Genomic DNA, 19,727 nt, shown 5'->3' with positions numbered 1-19,727 from the left:
TATCATGTGCTACTCTGATATTGGAAGAGTACATTGAGTATTTTCCCAACATAATGTTATTCGGTTTGTGGAGAGGGAAATCACTTCGTCCATTTGTTGGAGCATCCAAGTTGAAAAACCTACAAGAACAAAAACACATCTGTATTTTTTGTCTTTCTTTTTTCAGGCCTTGTACAAATCTGATATGGAGTGGCTGAGAGGATGCGGCTGGTCCCCACAGGACTCAGTGGACGTCGTCAAAGCTAAGCACGCCATGAAGATCTTCAATGAGAGGCTCTACCGCCAGCCCCCAAGCAGCGTGAAGTTCACCAGCGTGGTCGATCTGCCAGCTATGGTCCTGTCCAAGCAAAACGCTATCAACATCAGTGATGTGAGTTATTACATATTCAGTAATGCAAAATGCCTTTCCTAGTAAATGTTAAACTCAATATGTTTTTAATCCTTTTTATTTATTTCTGACAGAGGAAATATAGGGAAGTCTGGGATAATGACAAGCTCAAATTCCACATGCCGCCCGACGCCCCCGGCTTTATTCTGTCCAAGGCCAATGCTGTCAGCATCAGCAATGTAAGTTTGCTTTAAAACAAGCCAAGTTCTACCCATGTTAGAAGTATTGAAACTTTACATAAATGCACAGGTTGAAATGTAGTTTTATAAAGTACTTACTTTTTGGTTTGCTTCAACTGTTTTGCAGTTTTTTTGATCATATGTTCTTGTTCTGTGCAGAAACTGTACACGAAGAGTTGGGATGAGCAGAAGGCCAAAGGCTACCACATCAAGGAGGATACTATCTCTGTGCTGAAGGCCAGAGCTTCCAGGGATATCGTCAGTGATGTAAGTAAAGCTTAAATACAGTAACAATCATACATGAAATACATTTCTTGCTTCATCTTCTATCTCTTCTCTTTTAGTACAAGTACCATACAGGATACCGTAAGCAGGTGGGCCACCACATCGGTGCTCGCTGCGTCCAGGACGACCCTCTGATCATGCTGGCTCTGAACTCAGCCAGGATTGCCAGTGACGCTCTGTACAAGAAGGACTTCAACCAGTCCAAGACCAAGTTCAACCTGCCCGTGGACATGCTGAATATTGAACTGGCCAAGAAATGCCAGATCCAGGTCAACGACTTCAACTACAGGACTCACCTGCACAACTGGACCTGCCTGCCAGACTCCACTGATGTGCGCCAGGCCAGAAAGGCTTACGACCTGCAGAGTGATGTAGGTTTATAGAAATGCTTGTGGATAATATTCACTCTATTGAAGCAATGATCACATATGTATTGTATTATATGTAATCTGTATCCTATTGTAGCCCGAGCAACTCTCACTTTGTAAATACTGTACATTTATATCTCATAAACACATTAACATGAACCTGTTTTTGTTTCCTCAGGCTGTGTACAAAGCTGATATGGAATGGATCCGTGGATGTGGATGGAATCCACATGAGTCTGTGGATGTAGTGAGGGTGAAGCACGCACAGAAGGTCCTGGCTGATGTAAGTGTGACTTCTTAAATACACACATTTATATACATTTGTTAAACATTTTGCATATGCATTTGTTCCCTCAGTGTATTTGCTAAATTATTCTTCTTACACACCTTTCCTGCTATTTTACAGAGAGGCTACCGTGTGAAGCAGGATACGCAGAAATACATTGTTCCAACTGACAGGCTGGATATGATCTGTGCCAAGAATGCTGCTAAAGTCCTCAACGAGGTGAGGAAGACTCTCTGCAATTTGGATATGTTTGAGGCCTATCTTCAATTAAACCACTTAAACGTGACGATGACAGATTCCAGTTTTTGTTTGGTAACTAACTTCTGGTTTATCCTTCTGTTCAGCCCAAATATCGTGAGGCCTGGCACAAGGACAAGACCAAGTACTCCGTTCCAGACACTCCAATTCTCGCCACAGCCAGAGAGGTGGCTAAGATTCTTCACCCGGTAAGATGACTAAAGATTTGCTCCATATTACATTTTAACAATGCCTAATCTTTTGCCTATTTCATCCTCTGTTATCATCAGCTTGACAAATCATCATACAACTTATAATAACCATTTCCATCTCTTGCAGAAACTGTACACCAAAGCCTGGGATAAGGTCAAAGCCACAGGCTACTTCATTTCTGGAGACGCTGTACCAATCAAGCAGTGCATCTCCACGAGTAAAGTGCAGAGTAAAGTGAGTAGACTGACACACTTACCCCTCCTTTCATAATCAGAATATCAATGAAAGTTGTTCCTAATTTAACTGTGGGTTTGGGCATATAGAGATAATGTTTTTCTTTTTCTGCAGCATAAGTACCTTGAATCGTACCGTAAGCAGGTGGGCCACCACATCGGTGCTCGCTGCGTCCAGGACGACCCTCTGATCATGCTGGCTCTGAACTCAGCCAGGATTGCCAGTGACGCTCTGTACAAGAAGGACTTCAACCAGTCCAAGACCAAGTTCAACCTGCCCGTGGACATGCTGAATATTGAACTGGCCAAGAAATGCCAGATCCAGGTCAACGACTTCAACTACAGGACTCACCTGCACAACTGGACCTGCCTGCCAGACTCCACTGATGTGCGCCAGGCCAGGAAAGCGTACGATCTGCAGAGCGATGTGAGTGCTAATCACACTTTCCCCGGACTTTATATCATATTAATATTAGGTGTTCTGCCCTCACTGTTGTTATGAGTACAGTTATGCAGATAGATAACTCCTCGACAAGTGGTAAGCGTTTATCTCCTTAAATAAGATATTTACATCCACAAGTCAACAGAGTAAAACTGAAAGAAACACAATATACATAGAAATTAGGCACTTAGCTGTGATGCAAAAATATATATACAACATTTCAATACACCACAAACATAACAAAATGGCAATGTATTTAAACATTGAAATAATATCAAAAATACTCGTTGATATCCACTTGTGAATATGTAAAGAACCAAAAATACTTACAGGCTATGCTTTCCACAACATAGCAAAGAAGGATGGATTCAGATTCAAACTCTAGTCTCATTACTCACATGTGGGTATCACTTCCTATGTTTTCAATGTAAGTCATTCCCATTGGCTGCTACTAACAAAAGAAGAAGTAACACAAAACAACAGCACCACCTGCTGGCTGGGGTAAGACAGCGTCTTAGACGGCACATTAGGGCTGTGATACGATACATATCCTGATAAGGGGGTGTTAGAAAAATATCACTCGTCACCGGCTTGAGCTTCAATCTCAGGATCCATGTGTTTATTATCCTCTCCAGAATGGAAGTAGTCATCACATACAGAGCATCAACTAGTTCCTGAACAGTGTCCTTCACATGCTGATATACAAGAGAGGGAGTTACACAGTCACAAGATGGAGGAATATAAAGCAGTATTCAATGTTTAGTTCAGATTAGCTCCACGTCAGAAATGATCATGCTTGTCATATGTCTATCTCCATAGCAGCTCAATTATCATGTTAATCACATAGCTATCATATGCCTAAAACAGTCCTGATGCTCTTCTAGGTAATCATATATTCTGTCATGTCCACAGCTACAGTTGGGATACCTTTGTTATCATGTTACTCTCATATTGGAAGAGTACATTCACTATTTCCCCACCAGGTGGTATGATTAATGTATAACATTTGTCCTGCTTTCTGTCTTCAGTGTGTGTATAAGGCTGACATGGAATGGCTCCGAGGCTGCGGCTGGATGCCGGCTGAGTCCGTCCACCACGTCAAAGCCAGGAATGCTCAGGCGATTCTCAACGAGGTACGTAATCACACCGCTGTTTTCTTTCAGCACTTTTTGCCCATTTTTTTGTTTTCAGTTCATTTTGACTCACCTCAATGTTGTTTTTTTACCTTGCAGAGACACTACAAGCAGGGCGCAAAGGATGGCTTCGCAAAATTCACCCACATCGTGGACCGTCCTGAGCTCATCTTGGCGAGAGTTAACGCCGCTAACCTCAGTGATGTATGTAAAAAAAAAAGAAGTTTAACTTCTTAATTTCAAGAAGCAAAGTAAAAACGATGAATAACGTTGTTTGCTTCCCACTATAGCTGAAGTACAAAGAGACCTTCAACGCAGAAAAGGGTCACTATATTGGTTCGGAAGACACTCCGCAACTGGCACACAGCAGGGAAGTGGGCAAGAACGTCAGCGAGGTAATGCAATATCCTAAGATTATTTCATAAATGTATGATATTTGTTGGTAACATCAGACTTGCCTTTAACTCTGTGTCTACTTTGGGTCACTTCAGAAAACATACAAACATCAATGGGACGAGGCTAAGGCTACTGGCTACAAGCTGGACCAACAATACATCCCACTTCTCAGCGGAAAGAAGGGCAGGGAGATCATCAGTGACGTAAGTGACTCCTTTAGGGTGTTCATTGCTAAATGTAAAAGCACAAGGGCATCATGTTTTCTTCTTATAGTAGGTGAACTGAAAACTGACTTTCATTATTCTGGACTTTTTTCTAGGCCAAGTACCATGAGCTCCATGAGAAGGCAAAGGGTCACTACATGGCCGGGACCCTGGTGGACTTCCCTGAGGTGGTGCGCTGTGTAGGACAGGAGAAGAACAAGGGACTGGTAAGATATCCTCTATGTATTCCATACATGACAAGACATTTCTGATACTTTTGCAAGGTACTATACAAGACATCCTTCAATTGATAAGAAAGTTAAACAAGATATGAATGATATTGCAAAATGAAAGCCAAAGAAAGTTTAAAAAAGTTATTCAAATACTACAAAAAACTCCCTTATTATCATAATCAGGTGTGTTGCCGCGTAGGTTAACACACATAAGGAATTTGCTTTAGTCTATTGTGGTGCATGCATAGGAGAGGAATAAGGTTGCAAGGAGCAAATAGAAGAAGAAATAGTCCTTGAAGTGTGATGTTATTGTTGGATATTGTCAGAGGTGGGAAGTTATGGAATACAAATACTTTGTTACTGTACTTAAGTACATTTCTCTTGTATCAGTACTTTACTCCACTACTCTTTTTTTCTGACGACTTTCTACTTTGACTTTTTACATTTTGAACACAAATACCTATTGATTTGAACACGATCCGTGTATCCATAATTTCCTGGTCTTCTCTAAAGAAGAGGGACCAATGAAAACGTTGTCATGTTGCCGTTGTGAAGAAGTTTAGTCAGTACTTCTACTTTTACCAGATATTTTTAAACACGAGTATCTGTACTTCTACTTGAGTAAAGGATGTGTGTACTTTTGCCATCTCTGGATATTGTTCATATTGGTAATGACAATGTCAATAACTTTCCATGTTTCCTCTCTTCACAGAGGCTCTACAATAAGGACTACCACATCACCAAGACCAAGAACCACATCCCCCCGGACATCATCGCTAACAAGGTGGCTAAGCGCAGCCAGGACATGCTGAGCGAGGTGCTCTACCGGACCCACCTGCACCAGTGGACCTGCCACCCCGAGCAGGAGGACATCATCCGCGCCCGCAAGACCAACGAGATCCTCAGCGATGTAGGTTTATTATTTAGGAAACTGTTGCGTTTTTTATAATTTGAGATATGGAGTAGCTGAAAATAATCCAGGAAGCTTCTCGTCAAGTTCACAGCCAGACAAATTACCCAATAAAACACATTGATATATTCATTATTCTCACAAAACACAACGGGGTGCTTGTACCTGTCTTTTGCGCAGTGTCCTGTGGTAGATGTTTGGACAAATTCAACAACTGTTTAGATTTTTGTTTGTTAGATATAAAAGCATTTGATTACATATAACTAATTGTATATGTATTTATTAGAATATATACAACAAATAGAGAGAGATAGAAGAAGAAAAACACTATTATTCTACCAGGGGAAATTCCGACTTTAGTCTTATACAGTTATAGAAAACTAAAATGAATTCACAAATACAATCTAATGTTATTAATATAACCCAATGTCACAAAACACCATTGTCTTAGTGGGCTTCACAGATCATCAAACATGAATGAGAGTATACAAATATATAATAAAACTACAAGAATATAATAAAATTACAAGATAAAATGCAAAATACAAATAAAATGGAGTAAAATAAGGCCCTCGAAATACATACATGCACAAAACCATGCATTAAATGACCTCTCAGCACATGAGATAGTCTCTACAAGATGGACATCCTATTTTCAAACCACAATAAGATATCAGTGGGATCTTCATTTAACCATTTCTGCAGTAGCCCAAAGGTTTATTAAGATGTTCAATGCTAGCGTTCAACTTGATATGGAGTATAAACTATGATGTTTGCAAGCAACGGATTGTATCAGATTTTTTTCTCCGTTATTAAATATGTAATTTGTACTTTTTGCTCTTGCCGTTCAATAGGTGTTCTACAAGGAGGACCTGAACTGGATGAAGGGAATGGGTTGCTTCGTCTGGGACACCCCGGAGATCCTTCGTGCCAAGAAGTCCTACGAGCAGCAGAGCGAGGTGAGTGACATCCTGTAAAAATCACAGGAAACTTCAAACTAATTATTATTAGTATTAATAATGTATGGTTTATATGTTAATACAGTGATTATTCAACCATGTGATATCTTCTCTTCCAGCTTAAATACAGAGCGGAGGCCAAGAAGGAGTTCAACAATTACTCCATTGTGACTGACACCCCAGCCTATGTGACTGCCATCCTGGGTAACACCTGGGCTAGTGATGTGAGTGAGCTTGACTTTTTCAAACATATATATGAAGTTTAAAGGTCACCTATTGTGCAAAATCCACTTCTTCATGTCTCTTCTACATCAACATGTGTCCCCTCTGTGGAAAGAGACTCTGAAAGTTTCAGGAACAAAGATTCTCTTTCTTTTTGTCCTGATCCATTTCTATAAAAACCTGTCTGAAAATGAGCTGATCAGATTTTGGCCACTTTGTGATGTCATAACGATATTTTGGCTTGAGTAACCATTAGCCAATCAGCAACCAAGGTAACCCCCCCCCACCTTATCACCTGAATCTCCTCCTAGAGCACCATTGTGTTCTTTGTAACCAAATATCTCTCAGAGGGGCGTGGGGAGGGGCTCCTTATTTTCATCTAAAGTAACAGACAGAGAATCAGCACTTTTGAAACAGGGCTGAAACAGAGGGGATTATGGGATGCTACAATGATCTGTTTGGTGTTTCAGCCAATCAGAGACATGTTCTGTATATATCTGAGACCTATAATATATTGATGAAAAACAGTATAATAGGGGACCTTTAAGATAAAATGCCTAAATGAGTGTGTTAATTAAACTATTATCTTTAACAGCTCAACTACAGGGAGGCCTATCATAAGGAGAAGCACCTGTACACCACCGTTCTGGATACCTACGACTACGCCAAGTGCCGCAACTTCAAGCACTACTTCAGCAGCGTAAGTGACGACTCTTTAATCCAGTGACATGATTGAAGATCTGCTTTAAATAGCATGTTGATAACGTGTTTTTGTTTTACTTTCCACAGAAAAACTACACTGCCGCCTGGGACAAAATCAAAGACAAGAGCTACCAGATTCCTCACGATTCTCACGCCCTGCAACACGCCAAAGTGCAGAAAGTTATCCTCAGCGGCGTGAGTTTAACTTCTGGTTATTATTATTATTCACAAAGCATACATAACTAAATAAACACATGTAGGTACATAACTTAACTACATAACAGTTGACAAATCCGAAATGAAATAATAATAATAATAATGGTAATAATAATAATACAAATAAAAGGATGCAATATTAATACTCAGGTATACATGAATTGTCAATTCTTACCTCATGTTCCTTATAAATCTTCATTATACTTTACCCATTTTTCCCACCTTTCCTCAAAGATATGCATTTCATTTCTATAATTCTCATAGTTGTTTTCTCCATTACATATATTTCATTTACTAGGTTCTTCCATTGAGAGTTTATTAAGTTATTATCTTTTAGCCGATTCCTTGTCATTTGTTTAATGATCGCTCTTCTTATCACAAGAAATAGATAATTCATTTATTTCATTTGACGTTATAACTTTGCAGGTTTTTTCTTCACATATAAGTGGACTGTTTTAAGAGACAATGTGATTTTGTCCCTTTAGGTGAAGTACAAGGAGGACTACGAGAAGTTCAAGTCCCTCTACAGTCTGCCCAAGTGTCTGGAGGACGATCCCTCCACCGCTCGCTGCGTCAAAGCCGGAAAGCTGGTGCTTGATGTAAGTGATATTTATTAGGCTTTTTTATCACGCTGTGTGTCTGAATTATTGTTAGTCAGAGAATACTGAAAGATGAACTCTACTTGAAAAACCAAGCTGCTAAAATGAGTCAAACTGGGTTGTTTTGTGCATTAAAATATCACTGAAAGAAAATAAATTTAATCATGAAATTGGTGTTTTTGGTACACATTAGAAGCATGAAATTCAAGATAATGTAAATATTTGGTATATCAGGAGAGGTCAAAAAGCTACAAGCTGATATAACCAACCTCCTCTCAACTTAAGAAAAAATTAAGTTTGAACTATTCCAAAAAATAGTTGTAAAAAAAAAAAAAACAGACGTCCAGAAAATGCATGACGAAAAATGTGAATTAAATGGAAATATAATTGCAGTTCATTAAAGAAATGTAATAAGAAAATAAGCTAACTTTGTTAAGTTCCATTAAATGTGATCCCTAATAATATCTAACACTCCCAAGCTCTTGATAACATACCCAACCATCTGTTGTCTGTCTTTATAGCGTCTGTACAAGGAGGACTATGAGAAGACCAAGGCTAAGAACCACATCCCTCCAGACATGCTGGAGATCCTGTCCGCCCGCAAAACCCAGTCCTCCGTCAGCGAGATCAACTACCGCAAGAAACTGCACCAATGGATCTGCCTGCCCGACATGCAGGTGTACACGCAGGCACGCAAAGTCAACGAGCAGCTCAGCGACGTAAGTAAAACTCAGAGGGATTTCATGAGCTTGTTATAGAATAGAATAGAATAGAATAGAATCCTTTATTGTCACTATACCTTCCTATTTAACTTGCACAAACAGTGTAATATGATGCCATTTTCTAACATCATATCTTCTTTATTTATAAATACTTTGACAATTCAAGGAAACCACATTTAGAGGCGAAAAAATAACTGCTTTACCAATCAGTGCTCCAGTACTATTTGCAGTGCACATATTTAAATTAGGTAAAGTGCAGACACTCAGAGCACGATTGGCCACACACTTTAGCCAAGCAAAGGCATCATTATGCTCCGCTCACACGCGCACACACACACACACACACACACACACACACACACACACACACACACACACACACACACACACACACACACACACACACACACACACACACACACACACACACACACACACACACACACACACACACACACACACACACACACACACACACACACACACACACACACACACACATTTATTTTGAGATTCAGATCAGGATGTAATGACAGCTCTGTCATTCACTTAAGTGTTACTTTTTGGGGAAATAAATGTATGTATGGAAAACAAGGTTATTATATAATCACAGAATGACATTTGACTTTGTCTCTGTTATAGAAAAAGGCAAATTGCACCTAGTTGCAAAACTCAATAGGCTTTCGAAATCATCCATGAATGTTGTGTAAGCAGAGAAGAAATTAGGACATGTATTTCAAAATAGTAGGACGCACTAATGGTTATTATTCAGTTTCTTGAATTGGTATACTGTATGAAAAAGGATGATGTTTTAACCAATTGCAATCCAAATGCATTATTTAACTTGTGTTATATTTGGTACTCTCCATAGATCTTCTACAAGGATGATTTGAACTGGCTGAGAGGAATCGGTTGTTACGCCTGGGATACTCCCGAGATCCTCCGCGTCAAGAATGCTGACAATCTTCAGAGCGCGGTAAGTCCTATCACTTTATTCATTCTTATGCTACCCTCTATTTCACATCCTCTTAAGATATATATACACATATTATTCTTTTCAACAATGTCCATTAGCTTCCCTTACCTTCCAGTGGATCCTCGGTAGACTCAGACTACATCGTGTTTTCAAAAGTGAAGCTGATCGTCCTGTCTTTGTGTTTTATTTCAGAACAAATACAAAGCCAAGGCTATCGAGTCTTTCAAGGAGTTTTCGGTGGTGATGGACACTCCAGTGTACGAGACATCCAAGCAGAACTCCCAGAACCTGAGCGATGTAAGTGAATCTCAAAATGTTCTGAACAATTTAGACGTATTGCTTTCTATACATTGTATACATACTATATTTACGATATATCTGAACTGGCTTTCTTCTCTTTTTCCAGCTGCACTACCGCTACGATTACCACGCCAACGTCAAGGGAACGAACACCGCTCCGGCTGTTACCATCGACACTCAGAGGGCCGCCATGGCTAACTACATCCAGAGCGATGTGAGATAATATTCCTTAAGGTTCAGCACCCATGTGTAGAAATTACCATCACATATTAGATTAGATTGGAACAATAATTTGCAGCAGCATGTTGAGAAAGTATTGCACAGAAAATAGAAATATGGACTATATACTGCAAGAATGTTTGTTGACATAATATTAAGTTAATAACATTATTTGACGTGCCATTTTTGTAGTTTTCTTTACACTTTATTCTTTATTTTATTGTGGGAATTTGTTCAGACCTACAGTATGGTATATACAGTATACACTGCACACGCTATACTAGTGACAAGGAACCCAATGCTATAGTAAATAGGTGTAATTCAGGGTGAAAAGCAGACAAATCTCTGCTAAAACAGATACAAAAACAACATGTTTTCCAATTTAAACATTATTCAGTTTACTTTTAAGATCGTAGGTTCAGGAATTCTACCTAATGTTGTCCAGTCAGTATCTGTGTTTTAAATTATTTACTTATAAGCTGTATATTTTCTGAGTTGAAATGCCTCCCGTCTCACCTCGTTGTCTTTCCCTCTCTCAGAACGTGTACAAGGAGGAAAACAAGAATTCAATGCCCACCGGATACACCCTGACCAAAGACACACCGCTCATCAAACAGGCTAAAATGAACAGCGTTGTCACCAGCTATGTGAGTACAATTTCTGCCTTAAAGGTCACCTACAGTATTATGCAAAATCCACTTCTTAATGTCTCTTCTACATCAACATGTGTCCCCTCTTCTTCATGTCTCTTCTTCATCAACATGTGTCCCCTCTTCTTCATGTCTCTTCTACATCAACATGTGTCCCCTCTTCTTCATGTCTCTTCTACATCAACATGTGTCCCCTCTTCTTCATGTCTCTTCTACATCAACATGTGTCCCCTCTTCTTCATGTCTCTTCTACATCAACATGTGTCCCCTCTTCTTCATGTCTCTTCTACATCAACATGTGTCCCCTCTTCTTCATGTCTCTTCTACATCAACATGTGTCCCCTCTTCTTCATGTCTCTTCTACATCAACATGTGTCCCTCTTCTTCATGTCTCTTCTTCATCAACATGTGTCCCCTCTCCTTCATGTCTCTTCTACATCAACATGTGTCCCCTCTTCTTCATGTCTCTTCTTCATCAACATGTGTCCCCTCTTCTTCATGTCTCTTCTACATCAACATGTGTCCCCTCTTCTTCATGTCTCTTCTACATCAACATGTGTCCCCTCTTCTTCATGTCTCTTCTACATCAACATGTGTCCCCTCTTCTTCATGTCTCTTCTACATCAACATGTGTCCCCTCTCCTTCATGTCTCTTCTACATCAACATGTGTCCCCTCTTCTTCATGTCTCTTCTACATCAACATGTGTCCCCTCTTCTTCATGTCTCTTCTACATCAGCATGTGTCCCCTCTTCTTCATGTCTCTTCTACATCAACATGTGTCCCCTCTTCTTCATGTCTCTTCTACATCAACATGTGTCCCCTCTTCTTCATGTCTCTTCTTCATCAACATGTGTCCCCTCTTCTTCATGTCTCTTCTTCATCAACACGTGTCCCCTCTTCTTCATGTCTCTTCTTCATCAACATGTGTCCCCTCTTCTTCATGTCTCTTCTACATCAACATGTGTCCCCTCTTCTTCATGTCTCTTCTTCATCAACATGTGTCCGCTCTGTGTAAAGAGATTCTGAAAGTTTCAGGAACAAAGATTCTCTCTCTTTTTGTCCTGATCCATTTCTATAAAAACCTGTCTGAAAATGAGCTGATCAGATTTTGGCCACTTCATGATGTCATAACGATGTTTTGTCTTGTGTAACCATTAGCCAATCAGCAACCAAGGTAACCCCCCCCCACCTTATCACCTGAATCTCCTCCTAGAGCACCATTGAGTTCTTTGTAACCAAATATCTCTCAGAGGGGCGTGGGGAGGGGCTCCTTATTTTCATCTAAAGTAACAGACAGAGAATCAGCACTTTTGAAACAGGGCTGAAACAGAGGGGATTATGGGACGCTGCAATGATCTGTTTGGTGTTTCAGCCAATCAGAGACAGGTTCTGGATATATCTGAGACCTGTAATATATTGATGAAAAACAGTAAAATAGGGGACCTTTAAATCATCCAATTGTAGAGTTTTTTTGATAGCAATTAAACCTTTTTTTGCCAAAGGAGTTTCGATGTTACTGAATCATATCCCCTTGCTTTTTTTGTTGGGTAGGTGAAGTACAAGGAAGCCTATGAGATGACGAAAGCAAAGGCCTACACTCTTCATCCCGAGGGAGTCAACTTCGTCCTCTCAAGGAAGGCTAACAAGATCACCAACGATGTAAGATGATCAATTAATAGAAATGTACATATTACTGACACTTTTACTGGATCAAACATTCTCTTATGTCGTCTTTCTCCTTCCCCAGCGCCTGTATCGTGAGCTGTACCACAAGCAAAAGGACAAGATCCACACAACCTACGACACCCCCGACATCAAACAAGTCAAGATGAACCAGAAGCACCTCAGCGACGTATGAAACCATTTTAACCCCACTTATATCATCCAGGTTTGTTTCATTATTCATGATGGAGTCATATGTTGTACTCACGCCACCGTTTTGTTTCCCTCTCCAGTTGTGCTACAGAGAGAAATACTACAACACCAGAGGTCAGCTGATCAATCTGCCCATCACACCCCAGCTGATGCACTGTTACCACGTCAACCAGATCACCAGCGAGGTATAGGAAGAGAAAAACAGAGAACATGTGCTTTAAATTGATTTACATACATTTCTTAAATACTCATTAAAACCATTTTGTGTCTTTAGCTGAAATACAAAGAGGATCTGCAATGGCTGAGAGGCGTTGGCTGCTTCCTGTACGACACCCCGGAGATGGTGCACGTCCGCAACATCACCAAACAGAGGGTACGTGTTTCCATTTGGATATAACATCCCTTAATATCATGATTATTAGAAACCTCAGTGCAGTAACTGTAATGTGCAATAAACACCTTTTCAATATATTAGTGTTATTACTGCTACTTTTATGCTTTAACATGTCCACTTACTTTTTTTATAAGGCTGCACCTAATTGTTCACCATAAATGTGGATGTCAATAAAGTATCCATCATTCAGTGTTCTTCCTTCAGTGGCTTCACAATCTTTTCTATGTTAACATGTTTCTTTTCCAGGTGACCTACCCAGTGGAGGCTAAGAAGAACCTGGCCAACTTCTCCGTGGTCCTGGACACACCGGAGTATAACCGCGTGACGGAGCTGAAGACCCACATGAGCGGCGTGAGTCAAGTTCCCACACATCACATTTAGGGACTCATTTAAGCGATGTCTATATGGACTTATGACTTTTTTTACCCCCACTTAATTGCAAAAAACATCCAGATGAAGTCTGTCCTGTAGTGGAATTAAATATACCCTATTGTGGCTTTTCCCCTTAGTGTGTAATATAGGTTTTTGTGCATGTCAATGGTCTGTAAAGGCTAAAATCCCAACGTTTCTCTCCCACACACTCCCCCCTCCTTCCTGAGAACCTTGATTTGATGTAAACATATCACAGTAGAGGCTCAACATACACATTTGTACCTGGAAATGAACATAGTATGTCCTTTTTAACAAATTCTTAGTCCTTCTTCAAATGAATACGAATGCTTTAGATTCTAATTTGACCCGATGTGTCATTTAAAAAACTTGGCCTCCAATGATTCAACATTCAAGATGCAAGGCTTTATTGTCATTTGCACATTACAGTAGCTACAGTGTAGATATGTCAATGAACAACTTAAAGGGGACCTATCATGCAAAATGCACTTTTGTACGTCTTTTCTACATGAATATGTGTCCCCGGTGTTCCAGGGAAGTCACCAAGTGTCAGAAAACACAACCCTCTCTATTTTCCTCCATACCCAAATCTCTAAAAAAGGGGCTGCAACGGATCTGATAAAAACTGATCCAGATTTGAACACGCGCTACGGCTATTGGGCCAACTCCACCAATCAGGAGGAGACAGCCACGGACATTGCCGTTCGAAAGCGCTGGAGACGCTGTAGTACATATGCCAGGCCTGTAGATGGTGCTGTTCTCACTGAATCTGCCCAGAGCTAGAAATGGTCAAATTGAGCAAAATGAGGCATGGCTAAAATGCATGATCTGTTTGGTATTTTGAAAAAAAAAAAGTATAAATATGCCTTATATAGGTATGGTCCTACACTATATTATTCAAATATAGCATGATAGGTCCACTTTAAGTAACAGGCTCCTGCAACAGAGCAACATGAATAGGACATAGAACAAATAAAACAGATATTGGCACAATGTATATCAACTTCATCACATTATTATCTCGAGGTTTACATTCAGAAAAGAGTGTCAGAAAGCAAACATCGCAACATCTCTGATTGAGCTTTTGTCTTGACGTGTTTGTGCTTCTCTATTCTCAGATGATCTACAAAGCCCAGGCTAAGGAGGAAATGTCGAAGGTCAGGACCACCGGGGACTCTGTGGACATCAAGAGAGCCAAATGGGCCCAGCTGCTGACCAACAACGCAAGTTCAGACACAACCACCACTCGTTGCATTAACCATTTCCTTCTACTGATAATCTAATCCAGTGTTGTATCTGTTTCTCTACAGTACCAGTACACCAGCTTGGCTTCCAAGGAGAGAACTCACTTCACTTCAGAATATGAAACACCAAGCATGGATCATTCTAGGAAAATGAAGGTGGTCTACAGTGACGTAAGTATTCCCCTTCCTCTTGTATTCTTACGTGTTATCATTGTTTACTTACTTGGTGTTTGTAACCACTCACATCTGAAGAACTTAAATTAATATCTTTGTATATTTCCAGTGATATCGTGTAGCTAATTTACTACAAATGGATAGAAATGACTGTACATTCTGTCAGTGCGCTCATGTGTTGCATACATGATGTCTTCCCTCAGAACAAATACAAAGACCAGTATGAGAAGATGAAGCACAGATACACCGCCATCGCTGACACGCCTCTCCTGATCCGCGCCAAGAAAGCATACCTGCAGTCCAGCGATGTGAGTATACCTCTGAATCAAATGATTTCCAATGTACTTAATGCTCCTTTGTTTGTTTTGTGAAGGGAAAATAAATTGTAAAGCGACTTTGAGTACCTAGAAAAGCACTTTATAAATTAAATGTCTTATTTTTATTATTATTATGAGCCAACCTTTATAAATATAACATTCATATGAGTGCAATCATTTTACGTTTTTTGTAGTTTTCTCAGCTTATCGTTCCCTTTAGCAGTAATTTGAATTTGAAGATGTTCTGCCATTATAGAACCGGTCCTTTCAGAGCTGTCGTGTAAAAAAAACGTGTTATTAAACCGGTGTTACTTCACTTGAATAAACTACTAATTAAAGGTGGGGTAGGTAAGTTTGAGAAACCGGCTCGAGATACACTTTTTGTTATATTCCATGGAATGCTCTTAACATCCCGATAGCAATGAATATCTGAAGTGCTTTGACAAAAAATCCATAAAAAAATGTCATCTGTGGAAGCTGTAATACTGTAAAAAGCACGACCAATCATTTTAGCCGGCCCGGCTAAAATAACTGGATGGCCGACCTGCCTGTCAGCCTTCCATCTGTGCACAAACTTATCTCGTGCCCTCATTGGTCATGTGCGCGTTCGTGTGTGTTGGAGGCGGGGCTCTATAAGGAAGTGGCAGATTTTCTCCGGTCGTGTATTTTCAAATTCTAGCGATCTCGAGCCGGTTTCTCCAAAATTACCTACCCCACCTTTAAGCTACGAAATGTATTAGTTAATGGTATATATTTTAAGTCAATGATAGTCTTAATATGTTTCCTTTTTCTATCATTTTCCACCGTTTTTCAAAGTACTACCACGAAAAATCAGTGCCAAACTGTGTTTGTCCACGGATGATAATGATGTCTTTGTGTTTGATGAAAATCTGACCCCATATGTTCTTTATGTCTTCAGCTGCGTTACAAAGAGACCTTCGAGCTCGCCAAGGGCCACTACCAAACCGTGAAGGACGCTCTGGACATCACCTACCATCGCAGAGTCACTGACGACATCAGCGAGGTCAGGAATACAAATTATTATGATTATGAGTAACGTTCGATAAATAACGTGCAATTACGTAACTACCACTACGGTTTTTGCACTACTAAATACTGGTAATATGTACATTAATTATGTGACCGTCTATGTTTCCTGTAGTTATTGAATTGCTATTTTTACCGCACTGTTAGTGTACAGTTTTATTATGTTTGTGCTGCTGTGGTTATGTTATTGTGTAACTCTGGCAGAACGATTTCCTTCGGGATGAATAAAGTCCTATCTTATCTTATCTTATCCACTTGATGTGAAAATCTTTGCGTGCTAAGATCATTTTGATTTAACTCTCTTATATTTGTTTCTCCATCCTTCAGGTTAAATACAGGCAGAAGTACATCAACTCTCTGGGAACCTGGAAGTCTATCCCCGACCGCCCTGAGTTCTTCTACAGCAAGATGGCCAACGATAACATCAGCAGCGTGAGTGATCGTGACTTTATTTCCAAATAATTTACTCACAGCATCAAGATTCAGAATTAGAAACAGGTTTATCACCAGGTAGGTTGACACGTACGAGGAATTTGACTTGATGTCGTGGTGCATACATACAAGTAAAAAAAACAGATCGAGAACTATTACAAGAAAACTATAATAACATTAAAACATATTACAAATAATAACAAATATAGTGAAATATAGCAGTATTTACATAATAAAACAAATAAATAAACAAATAAATAAATACATAAATAATTAATTCAATATATAAATAAATAAATAAATAAATAAATAAATAAATTAATTAATTAATTAATTAATTAATAAATAATAAATAAATACATAAACAAATTGAATAAAATATGGATTACAATTTGGCAGTAATAATAAAAAGAAAACAGACATTGTGTACATTGTGAGTGTCATACTTTTTTTTTAAATGTGTTTATTTTTAAACAATATCTTTATTGAGTTTTTCATTGTTTACAAACACAAACAATGACATCCACAAATACAGATATTAACAATGAGTGAATAAGACATGTACAAATGAGTTTGCAATCCATGTATAATATACAACATTTTACTTACTAATACGTAACCAGCAAAAAACAAAGACTCACCAGCTCACCAGCCCGACGTGACGCGGAGGGATCTTGATCTGCATGAAGGGTGTTCTCCATAATGACCAAGTCGCTGCACATTGTCCCGCTTATTACACGGCCACATTCTCAACAAAGTAACGATATGACTCCCAATATTAATCGAAATACTTTTATAGATTTAGAACATGTTTTTATTGATTTAAAAAAGAAGTAGACTATTATATATTTAAAATGACATGCATCCGCTAAGAAAAATAGTCCGTTGTTACCGTTTGAACTGCGTTTGAACTGCTTCGATAGCGTTTTTGAGGAGCTTTTTGATTACAGATTTGAAAACATCGTTGCTTGCTTTAAAAGTAGCACAATTCATTATGTTAAACCTTGGAAAGTATCTCGTATCTTAATCTGTTTTTTCATATCGTCCTCTTCAGGTGAAGTACAAGGAGGACCTGGAGTGGCTGAGGGGCGTCGGCTGCTACGTTTGGGACACACCTGAGCTGGTGACCGCCGAGAAGAACAAGACGCTGTACAGTGGGGTAAAGAATCTGACTATTTAATTATTGATATAATGTTTTTACAATCAAAATCAGAAGGTCTTTATTGTCATTATACTTGTGTACAATGACATACCACAGGCATCTCTCCAGGCAGTTTACACTAGAAAGAAATGGGAATAAAAATGTGGAAATTGGGAATTTACGAGATTTGCAAAAAAACAATTATATTATATGTTATTGTTTTATATTAGATTAAAGTATATCATATTATATTAAATCATATTATATAATATTATTATTATTATTATTTTATTTTAATTAATTGTATCTTGTATATAAGCCTGTCTCCCTTGTGTTTTATTTATTTTTTATTTTGTGATATAGGAGTTACAAGACAAGTGCAAGTATATCATATTATTTTAAATTACAATATATATTATATGATTGTTATTACATTATATTATTTAATTATATATACTATTATATTAATTTAGCAGTCTTTTAGGGGTTGGGATGTGTGTGTTTGTGTGTGTTACAGTATGTTTTGTCTGTGTGTGTGGATGTGTGTGATGAGTTCGGGAGCTCCTAATAATCTTAAACAATAATATGTGTTTATGCCATACTTAATAAAATGTCATATACTCGATAGCACTTAATGTAAAGGGATCTGTAATGCAGCCGTTTATTTTCCTGCATGTTTCTAATCGTAATGTTTCATATCTTGTTCACAGAAACTGTACAGAGCGTCCTTTGAGAAGAACAGAGGAAACTTTAAGTACACCTGCGACACGCCGTTCTTCCAGGCCGCCAAGTATGCTTCCACCCTCATCGACGACGTGAGTTTCTTCATTCTTTTACCCAATGCAGTCATTTATTGTCATCGCAAAAGCAGTATTATTTTTACTTTGATGATGTCCATTTGTAATATAGACATCTCTCTGTCTTTGTGCATCTCTATTGGACTCTCAGCTTGGAGGTAAAAGTGTCAGAATTCATAGTTTAGTATTTAATTATCTGATTCAAATGTTTATGAACTGCATTATTTTTGAGAAACCAATATCTCAATCTCAATCTCAATCTTTATTTATTTATATAGCACATTTAAAACAACCTTCAGTTGACCAAAGTGCTGTACAGGCAATAAATATTAAATAACACAATGGGAGTACAATAATAAAACAATAATTAAAAACATAAAAAGCACAATAACTAGAAAAATATATTTTTTAAAAACTATATTATTATTATATTATTATAAATATATTATGTTTCCTTTGTTCTTCATATCAACTTCTTGTAACCAGTGGTGGAATGTAATATATAATGTTGTGTACATTTGAAGTACTTGAGTAGAGAATAGAGTATTTACTTCTTCTCCATTGCATCTAGAGGTCATTTTTATAGTTTTGTCTCTAGTATTTAAGCCTATAGACAGCGTTAGTTACTTTTCAGAGTACAGTTTTTAACCCCCCTCTGATTTTGATTGACTTGAACTTTCTTACGAAGCCAAATAAACTAGAAAATGATCTGGAAAATCCGTCACAAAGCAGAAAACAGGGCTATTTTTCTGATAAACAATAATACAAATGTGACTTTTAGAGATACGTTGTTCTCACAGTACAGTGGCAAAGCTTCAAATATATGAGGACTTTATAAAATGT

General features: G+C 38.6%; 1 protein-coding gene across 14 annotated transcripts in view; it reads left to right on the top strand.

Moving 5' to 3' along the window:
• Positions 1–19,727, top strand: part of neb (nebulin) — a 94,198-nt gene that overhangs the window by 38,957 nt on the left and 35,514 nt on the right. For 12 of the 14 annotated variants that reach the window (XM_034147091.1, XM_034147101.1, XM_034147100.1 and 9 more), the window contains 37 exons: positions 167–370; positions 463–567; positions 727–834; positions 912–1,223; positions 1,399–1,503; positions 1,627–1,725; positions 1,851–1,952; positions 2,083–2,190; positions 2,305–2,616; positions 3,660–3,764; positions 3,864–3,968; positions 4,055–4,159; positions 4,256–4,363; positions 4,480–4,590; positions 5,309–5,506; positions 6,361–6,465; positions 6,585–6,689; positions 7,283–7,387; positions 7,477–7,584; positions 8,091–8,204; positions 8,726–8,923; positions 9,798–9,902; positions 10,095–10,199; positions 10,309–10,416; positions 10,961–11,068; positions 12,625–12,732; positions 12,821–12,925; positions 13,029–13,133; positions 13,223–13,321; positions 13,589–13,693; positions 14,851–14,955; positions 15,043–15,147; positions 15,354–15,458; positions 16,387–16,491; positions 16,842–16,946; positions 18,001–18,105; positions 18,798–18,902. In XM_034147091.1, coding sequence (XP_034002982.1) covers positions 167–370; positions 463–567; positions 727–834; positions 912–1,223; positions 1,399–1,503; positions 1,627–1,725; positions 1,851–1,952; positions 2,083–2,190; positions 2,305–2,616; positions 3,660–3,764; positions 3,864–3,968; positions 4,055–4,159; positions 4,256–4,363; positions 4,480–4,590; positions 5,309–5,506; positions 6,361–6,465; positions 6,585–6,689; positions 7,283–7,387; positions 7,477–7,584; positions 8,091–8,204; positions 8,726–8,923; positions 9,798–9,902; positions 10,095–10,199; positions 10,309–10,416; positions 10,961–11,068; positions 12,625–12,732; positions 12,821–12,925; positions 13,029–13,133; positions 13,223–13,321; positions 13,589–13,693; positions 14,851–14,955; positions 15,043–15,147; positions 15,354–15,458; positions 16,387–16,491; positions 16,842–16,946; positions 18,001–18,105; positions 18,798–18,902 — 4,605 coding nt within the window. The remainder of the gene's footprint in view (positions 1–166; positions 371–462; positions 568–726; positions 835–911; positions 1,224–1,398; positions 1,504–1,626; positions 1,726–1,850; positions 1,953–2,082; positions 2,191–2,304; positions 2,617–3,659; positions 3,765–3,863; positions 3,969–4,054; positions 4,160–4,255; positions 4,364–4,479; positions 4,591–5,308; positions 5,507–6,360; positions 6,466–6,584; positions 6,690–7,282; positions 7,388–7,476; positions 7,585–8,090; positions 8,205–8,725; positions 8,924–9,797; positions 9,903–10,094; positions 10,200–10,308; positions 10,417–10,960; positions 11,069–12,624; positions 12,733–12,820; positions 12,926–13,028; positions 13,134–13,222; positions 13,322–13,588; positions 13,694–14,850; positions 14,956–15,042; positions 15,148–15,353; positions 15,459–16,386; positions 16,492–16,841; positions 16,947–18,000; positions 18,106–18,797; positions 18,903–19,727) is intronic. The other 2 variants (XM_034147102.1, XM_034147098.1) reach the window with 2 other exon arrangements.

Source organism: Trematomus bernacchii, unplaced genomic scaffold, assembly GCF_902827165.1.
Source record: "Trematomus bernacchii unplaced genomic scaffold, fTreBer1.1, whole genome shotgun sequence".
In the NCBI taxonomy this organism is placed as follows: domain Eukaryota; kingdom Metazoa; phylum Chordata; class Actinopteri; order Perciformes; family Nototheniidae; genus Trematomus; species Trematomus bernacchii.
The sequence above is the reverse complement of the archived record's forward strand: the minus strand, read 5'-3'. Positions and strand labels throughout refer to the sequence as shown.